Source organism: Schistosoma haematobium, chromosome 1, assembly GCF_000699445.3.
Source record: "Schistosoma haematobium chromosome 1, whole genome shotgun sequence".
Lineage (NCBI taxonomy): Eukaryota > Metazoa > Platyhelminthes > Trematoda > Strigeidida > Schistosomatidae > Schistosoma > Schistosoma haematobium.
The window spans coordinates 13904927-13914475 of NC_067196.1; the positions used below are offsets into that span (position 1 = coordinate 13904927).

General features: G+C 32.0%; 1 protein-coding gene across 1 annotated transcript in view; it reads left to right on the top strand.

Moving 5' to 3' along the window:
• Window positions 1-9497, top strand: part of MS3_00003021 (uncharacterized protein) — a 41170-nt gene extending 31673 nt beyond the window's left edge. Inside the window, exons 12-15 of the mRNA XM_051210694.1 lie at window positions 2290-2395; window positions 3020-3236; window positions 4128-4270; window positions 9029-9497. Coding sequence (XP_051073194.1) covers window positions 2290-2395; window positions 3020-3236; window positions 4128-4270; window positions 9029-9136 — 574 coding nt within the window. The 3' untranslated portion in view covers window positions 9137-9497. The remainder of the gene's footprint in view (window positions 1-2289; window positions 2396-3019; window positions 3237-4127; window positions 4271-9028) is intronic.
• The last annotated feature ends 52 nt before the right edge of the window (window positions 9498-9549 follow it).

Genomic DNA, 9549 nt, shown 5'->3' on the forward strand with positions numbered 1-9549 from the left:
CTATGATACGAAACACTAATTGCTCAATGACCCTATTCGAGAAGTCAAAGTCAAGTACTTTGAACACTACACAACTACAGTTTTATTGCACGATTACTATCGTAATACTACAACAACAAAAATGGAATTTGCGAATCGATAAACTATGATTTGTTCAATAATTAAAACAACGTGCTGACCACTCACTAACAGCAAACAGGAATAGTAGAGGCAAGACAATCAGGGGTTTTGTTAAAGATTCTACGTGATGTATTACTTCACAATGTTACACACACTCTATCACAGACAGATAACATACGTACACTGTTCTAAAATTTGTCGAACATATCATTATTACTAGGCTGACCAATCAAGACCACTAGTTTCATCAATAACAAATATCTCAGTTAAACACAAATTATCACGAATATCACTATCAGAAGAATTCTCAAGTGTTTTTACACTAGATAACTGTAAATGCTGATGTAGTGAATAAAATACAAGAAACTCATTCTACTGTTTAGTAGCTACTTATATGTAACAGAAAAAGTTAAACTATGAATCGATTATAATTCATTAATACGCAGTAGTCCCGTAGACTAAATTGGTAGATTCCTCCATTGATATACTAAAATTTTGCACAAATTCTGTTATTGATTATAATGAGTTGTATCATGGAAAAGTGTGACTAAAGTTGAGTCAATGAACCAATGCTAGATAAATAAATTCCGTTAAATCAATAATCCAATTGGTGACTTATTTTCGAAACATGAACCTGAGATGACGGGATAAGATGACATTATTTAGGTCAACATTTTTGTATCAAGTCATTATGAATTTTGGCTAGGGTCCAAACTTAGTTCAGTGTGACATTTGAAATTAATATTTTCTTGTATCACTTCAGTGAAAACTCTGTTCTGTAAGACAAGTGTGAATTCTCGTTGAGTGCGACAATTTTATTCCCTACATTAGTTCAGATGAACTATATTTATTGTGTATGATTTTACAGTTACCTCACCCAAGTAGTACTATGAAGTGTGGTAGATAAATGGTTGTATTGGGGTCAAAGGATGATGCAGTTTTGGAGAGTCAATAAAAATTCATTGAACCAGTCACTCATGTTCTCATTTTGCGTCGTGGGTATTGCAGTAGAATCGAGGGATTACAATGGTTCTCGATTGTCAAGTAAGAACAGTAATACTTTTGACTCAACGGAGTCAATACGTACATAGCGGAAATGACTCCCCAGATATAATGGTTGGGAACCCAATTAAAACAGTGCCGATGGACCCAAATTACCCGGTTATAACAGTGACGATTCCGGGATACAACAGAACCCTAAATTTATTGGCTTCACTATGCAAGTATAGTGCTTAACAAAAATAAGTAAACGACTAAGAAAAACACAAAGTTTTTCATGATTTGTGCATAACAGTTTTATTTATAACCATTCAGTTGCAGTATGTATAGTACTATTAAGCTATACAGTTAACTTATAATCAATCAATTTATTTCTTTTCATACTTATGATTACTGTACAGCAGTATTTGTTTTTACGTCTTACTTATAAAATATACGTCAAAAATCGAACACAAATTTATTTGGTTTGTGGTTAAGAAATGAAATAACATGTATTGATCAATTTACTACTCTTAATTGAATGAGTAGCTCTTTTTTTAACTGTCTTATTGATGAGATCGCTAATCAATTGAATCCCCTTAATGAGAACTATTTAATATGATGTAGTCTTCAACAAAGAAAACCCATTATCACACCTGTAGAATCGATTTGATTATTGATTTGTCACACTTAAATCTGGCATTAAGCCAATATTATCTTAAAGTTCACATGACGAATTGATCTTCGTAAGATCACTATTGAAAAACAGGTAGCATTGGACAGATGATGGGTTCGAGATAGTTATCCACTGCAGTTAATTGAAATAGTCAGGCAATACCGTGAGTCAATTTAAATTGGAAATATAAATCATTGGATTCCGAAGCATTTGTTTAGAGGTTAAGTGTTTACACACCAGATCGAAGGTTCTGAATGGCAATACTGGAAAGTTCCATAATAGAATGAAACGGCTTTCAAGAGCCTCCTGATTTTTTTATTGGAAACCTAACTAAGACCAGTCCCTGATGTAGATAATGAAAATTTAACGGTCTCCACAAAACCTCTTTACTAATAATGTTACTTTAATTATTTCATTAACCGTTCAGAATTTTAAATAATAATGACTTGAAACTCCATTCATATTAATTATTCATTCTAAACTTATTTTCAATAAAATCATCTGATTATAAACAGTATAGTTAAAGAAGAAATCTATGTGAGACCATATACACGTTGTGGAACATATATGATTGGGATGTTAACCGGCTGGTTATTATATGATTATCCTAGAGTTGAAATGGTAAGTTATTAATTAACCAAGCAATTATTATCTATGAAAATAATTCTCTCTCCTAAAAACTAGAAACCATGGGTCATTCATTTAGTCTTAAACTACAGCTTCTAAACATTTTGCATCTACGATCCACACAGGCGATCGAAATTAGGATCTTTGGATTTTAGAACAAGCACAATATCTTTAAACTGTTAGTTTTAGAGATAATTTGATTATTTACAACAACTGTATGGTTATATATAACTATCTTTAGGTTGAATTCCAAACAATTTTATGAGGAACTATAACTTAAGTAGTTCATCATATCTGAAATTCAACAATTCTTTATGAATAAAATCGGATAGTATCGTGATATACATTGTAAACTGACTGAAGTTTGGAATGTGAAACACCGGACTTCAACTCAATGGTTCTTAGATAGTGCAACCAACTGCGATACTTACAGGTCCTGAAGTCGTTATCCGACAATATAGCTGGTACGTGTTGATGAGGAGTTCTCTTTTAAAATGGATCATTGATCAAAGTATTGCATTCAGAACAGTTCTGAACATAAGATCACGTGATCAATAACTATCCCCTTGACCATTCTTTTCTATTTCATATTTTTTTCTTTCTGTTGTATCATCGAAGAGAAATACACGGAGAAATCAGATTTTTATTGTATCAATTAGTTACCTAGTCGCAGCATTTCTTTTCGTTCTACCAATATTTGTTTCCTATGGTGTATTAAGTGGATTACTGACTGAGATGAGTCATAGAACAGCAGCCGCTTATTTAGCATTCCATCGTGTGTCGTTTACTTTAGGCATTGGCATTTCAGTTTACTTATGTGCAACAGGATGGGGAAGTAAGTATTTTGCTTAATTTTAGTCTATGATTTACTACTTGTTAGCAATAAACATCCGAATTATCAGTGCTTAAATCGAAACTTAAGTGTTTGGCACCTGATAGACCGTGTCAGTCAGATAAATTAATTCAAAGTCAAATGATAAGCGAGGAATGCTGACGAATAGATGCTAATGACCAAGATTTATCTTAATTCTCCAGTGAAGACAGATATGCACTTTTGATTTAAACTACAGATTAAGTTTCTGAGCAGTGCATATTTTTATTAATGATCGAGTTCGTGTATGTAATATGATTTAACTAGCTAATACACTTTCTTACTCCTTCCCATTCAAGTAGCTGGTTGGAATAGCGCATAGTAAACATTTATAACACAGTATCAAAGATCTGAATACCACTCAACATAACAAAACCCACTGTTCATTTCTAAGGGAATTTCCGGCTATGTAATAAAACCTTAGTTAGAAATCTACAAAAATGTAAAAGCCAACGGAAAGAACAGTAAACATGTCTACTCCAACATCAGTGTATGAGGCTATGCCGGTATGACGTCGGCAAGAAATCTGTCCATTTTCCCAGATCTATTATAAAACGTTGGATACTAAAATGCTGAAAATCCAAATTTATTTCTTATCGTTCGTCACAATGATAAAAAGAATTAAGCTTAAATGTTGCACGTACTGAATAAAACCAAAAGATGGATAGACGTCAGTTTACTTACAAATAATTAACCAACCATTGAATTCAAGATCAAATTATCAAACATAACTTTTTAATATCATGTTAGACGATAAGAATTTAATTATCAATATTTGGATGATAGTTATTTTTTCAGCTTAAATATCAGTCAAATACAAATTTATTGATTTTTCTGATTAATCTTTTTTATCAGAGCCTATTAACAATCTGTTTGCATGGTCTGGATTTCGTGTACCAGCGCGTCTTACTTATAGCGCTTACTTAATTCATCCTATCCTTGTTATAATATTCATTAATGGTGCACAAACTCCATTTATCATAGATCAATTGGAGGTTGTAAGTGAAGTGGTTCAATGGAACATTATATATTTTACCGATTATCTTTTAATAAAATGTAGCATGTTAATAATAATATCATCTCAGATGTAACTAAATGGAATAGTTGTGATTTAATTGGATTTACTGGGAAAGAATGGTCATAATAATTATGGATGTGGTAAATCCAGTAGATCATCTTGTTGATTCGCGTCAATTTCAATAAATTTGGAAAGAAAACATTGTCCTAACTGAAATTGAAATTTGAGAAAAAACATTGTCCGTAATATAAGCAGTGTAATGAGCGCGAACACAAAAAATAACAATAAAACGTATCCTAATGAACAATCACAGGATTTTTTGGTAAAATATAAGAACCATACATTAAATGCATTCCTTTCTAATTCCGTTTCTGTTTTATTCAAGTCGACCTTCACAGCCTACTGCTGCCAGGTTTTTCAATTCTGATCGGTGTTACATACTACTTATGTCTGTCAACATAAGTAATACACACTACAGTAGTAGTAGTAGTAGTAGTAGTAGTAGTAGTAGTAGTAGTAGTAGTAGTAGTAGTAGTAGTAGTAGTAATAGTAGTAGTAGTAGTAGTAGTAGTAGATGAATTTAAAATTGAAAAACAGATTACTGACAGATTCGCCTGTTCAGTAATAACAAGATTATTGAAGAGTTCAAGAAGTCTGGAATCTATTTCAAGAGAATTTAGTTCTCTACTCCATTTTACTAAAAATTAGTTTGAATTTGTAAATAAAAACTATCTCAATAGTGCCAAATGATAATCGACATTTAACTGGACTATTTAAACAACTAGCTGTACTGACAAGTGTGATATCCGAAGTTTCATGCAATTTTATAAACTCGAGGTTGGATCGTGTTTTCCTTATTTAGATATCTGATGTGAAAATTTCGAAAGTTCAGTGATATTTCTATAAAAGTAGTGGAGGTTAATTGTGAATATTCATTTTCGTCATCGATCAGTAGTCGAAACTATTTGTTCAAAACATTTACAAAAGAATAAAACAATTATTCGCATCAATGTCCTCGAGAAGTAGCTTCATATGAGATAATATTAGAATTATTCCACCACACTAACTGGTATGACTTTGGCCCTGTCAATTATCACGTAACAAGATTGCCAATCAGAACACTGACTTATACGATCTTGACACTGTACCAAACCAATGATGCGTTAACCAGCATGAGCAGCCTAGAGTCTACTCTAAGTCCTTGTTGGCTCTTCTCACTTAACTCTACCTGTTGAATCCAGAACGCAATCTCAGCTTCCGTTGTATAAATCACGTATTTCAGACATACACCGTTTATATACAGGCAAATCAGACTTCATGATACCATAAAATACAAAATAACGATTATAAAAGATCTAGCCGAAAGCAACTGTGAATATGTGAAAGACTGTAACTAGTAGATTGGAAATAAATTAGGAGTAGTTAATCGTATAATAGTAGTCAATATATCAAATGAAATTTTATAATAAGAGAAATGCAAATATATATATTCGGCGAGACTATAATTTATGGACGACCTTTGGGCGAAGGTAGACTGACCCTGAGAGTGTCCGACTAATAACTACGACCAAATGAGGGTTATAAACCAGTGTTGGGAATTGGAATTATGATTTACTGATGATGGTTAAGGTTAGGAAATAGATTTAAAGTTTTCATAGTAAACTGTAATGCCGGAACTCTATTTAACAAAATGGATGAATGAATTTCATGCCAATTTCATCCAATACCTGTTATCTTAAATCTGAGTGGTTCGTCCATAAATTCAAGTCTCGCCATTACTATTTATTTAGTCTTCGTTAAGATATCACACTAACTGAATAATTTGGATTGACCATTCGAATATAAAATTCAAAAGATTGAAATTCTGATGTTTTAGACACAAACCTACATATTTTTTCTCTATAGGCCAGCCCTTTAAAAATGTTAAACCTTTCCAGAGAATAGTAATAGAAGTACATATAAAGCTTTATCACCACATGATCTTTTAAGTTTTATTTGTTCGATTTAATAGGAATAACCTGTATTATTAACAAATTTTTATCATAAAATAGTCTAGATTATTTGTTAACTATGAGATCCATGCTGAAAATCTTCATAGTTGAATGATATTTATTCATTTAGCATTAATTTCTACAAGATGGCATTCTAAAAACTTTATACTGTAGTATTTCCATTGTTTAAACGTAAAGGTCATTAAAAAATAAGAGAAAAGTTAGCAAAGTTACTTTAAAATATGTTGGTGTTTTTAAGTCAGATGATCCAACTTAAAAAGTATGACTAAGTAGGCACTCTGAAGTGAAATCATTTGAATTCTTTGATGATAATAATTAAGTTAGTCATCCGGTGAGGTGATTGTTCAGTTAATGAGTCTAAAGAAAACAATTTTTTTGAAAACCACGTGTAAGGGTTTGGATATTTCTATTATTCATGTTAAGGGCTAAAATTGATCGTCCTCTTTCGGTGTATGAGCATCTTGAAAAAACTGTTTCGATAGCGCAATTAAATCACAAGCAGTTTCAAGCTAAATTTGATAGTGGCTGGTGGCGAAATCGAGGATTGACGTTTCATCCTATATGGGACCCCTTAGCTGGATTTCTCTGCACCCTAAATGTTTATACTGAAAAAGAAACTCAAACGCAGCTTCTTCAGATAATGAATAATCCTTTAGGTGTATGAAGGGAAATATACCGTGTTTAATTCACAGTGTGGACGTCAATATTGGGGTACAGAGATAACCAACTAACGAGTCACAAGTAGAACCAAATATAAATCATGGATTCCGCCATTGGCCACTATCCATTTCGTTTAAACCTTTCTGATGAAATGTAAGCTATTAGCACTAAGTTAGTAGATTTTGGCTGCTGGGGACTTTTATTTAGTTCTGATAATCAAAGAAGTGTTTTTACTCAAGCACTAGACCATTCAATAACCAATATCTATTAAAGAAAAGCAACATTATCTTATAAGAATATGCGGTATCAAAATAAACTGGTTTGACAATTAGTTGAACAGACTGGTAACTGGAATCTGAAAGTTTATTAGTAATAGAATCGATCCGCTGAAATAGCTTTAACCTTGAAAATTACTCACGGGTACTATGAAATATATTTTCGCATAATGTGTTATGTTATGTGAATTTCAGTTTGTTAAATAACTTATTAATAATCTTGGTCAGTAATAGAACTAGTGATTATTAGGTTGATGATGATCATCACAGATTTAACATAACTGAAATTCCAGATTTGTATCTGTACCAGAGTTTGACTGATGTTTGGTGCAGGTAAGTGACATTTTCATTAGTGTTACCTTCGTTTAATAATAGGAAGACATGAAAGTATTAAAAATGTGGTTAGCAAACAATTTAACTCATCTTTTATTGATTTACTAAATTGTTTAAGTGCACACCTTGAATCAAAAGAATCTTTATAGGCCGTATATAGTAAGTATACAGGTTGTGCAGATTGCTGAGTTTAATAGTTCATATCATGAGCTGACTTTAATTAACCAACTAATTAAAACTAATGACACTAGAAAATGATCGCGTAATATCGCAGATTGATTCGTGTTAGAAATGTAAACCATTAGATACTGACTCAAAGATCTAAAGATTTATTGCTCTCCATGAAGCCCTAGAGGTACTGGATACGACCGACAACGCTATCGTGGAAGTGTACTGTAGAGAAGCTCCGCACTAGAACGAAGCAACTATCCAGTACTCCCTGCTTTCGCTGGTTATCTAACTAAGGTTAGTCAGTGATATAAACTTAAAACTATTATCCTAGTACTCGTTTTCACAAATCACTTGAAAGTCAACATTCTGCATAAATTTAACTTACAAATAATGTATTTGTATTTAAAGCATGTGTGTATCATTGTAATTAATGAGAGATTACGTTAGTTGATATCAATTGATTGGATTCCCCAACAAGAATCCTCTATACCTCAGAATTTACTCTTTCGTTTATATCCTAGTGTTTTAAGATTGGATCAATGATATCCCTTGACTATCGAAACCAACATTGAGGTGAGGTCGAGATAATCTTCACATCTACTTATCATGATTCAGTTCCCCATGTTCGATTGCCCTGTAGACAGAGTAGAACAATGACACGGCAAGCAGATGACTTCTCTTGTACATTTTAGTCCATAACTTAAAAGTCATATGATAATGGAGGCTAAATGTCTGACATCACAGCAGCAGAAAATAAAATGTATACATTACCAGGTTTTAGGGGAAGAAGAACTGAATAATAGGTCAGTATTAAGTTAACAGTAACTCAAGAAAAGTACACAACATAACTACAATTTATGCATCACGATAAAAGAAACATCTAAAGAAATACAAAGACACAGTAATTCAAGTATTTGGTACTAACATAACAAAATTGTAAATTGGCTTAATTGTTTTTATATTTTTTAAGTATCCGTGAACAAACATTAACTTCAGGTAGAGAACAGTCCTCAAGGTTTAACTTTACTCAATATTTGCTCTGTTATAGCAATCATTATGATTTTTTTTGAAGTGAGGAAAAAATTACTATTCAGATCAGGTAAACATATTTAAAGAAGATTCATACTCTGACCTGAGTCAATCCATTATGAATACTACTTTTTTGGTGCAGTAAATCTTATTAATAATTAAACTACCCACCTCATGAAGCACATCATCGAATGTATCATATATGTTATGTGAACAACACTAATAATAAAATTAATAATAATATCCGTTTATTTTCAGGTTCGTTTAACAGCTTCAACAACTGTATTCAGTTATATCGTAGCGTATATCCTATCAATGACAACTGAATATCCTATAAGTATATTAGAGAAATATCTCTTTCGTTAAAGATTTATCTACATTATTTATCAGATATTTATTACACACAATTATATCTTACCCTTTTTATAATTGTCTATTGTGACGATGATAACATTATTTTGTCATTTTTTTTATACATGTATGACTTGTACTGAAAATCGGAAAAATATTTTTGTTTCCATGTTTTTTTGTTCTTTAAATCTCAGATTAAAAGTTTGTCTATAGTAAACCTGCTTACTTTCTGACGAAACGATTTTGAAAGGATTAGTCACTTAGTCGTTATCATGTGAAGATTTAGAACAGAGAGAATTAATGCATCTACACTTTGGCTGATTTTGCTCCATAACCTCTCGATTTCTCTAACTGCAGATTAAGAGTAATACACGAACCATAATAAGAAAGCTTGGACCTATAGATGTTAGCAACTTCATAGAATGATA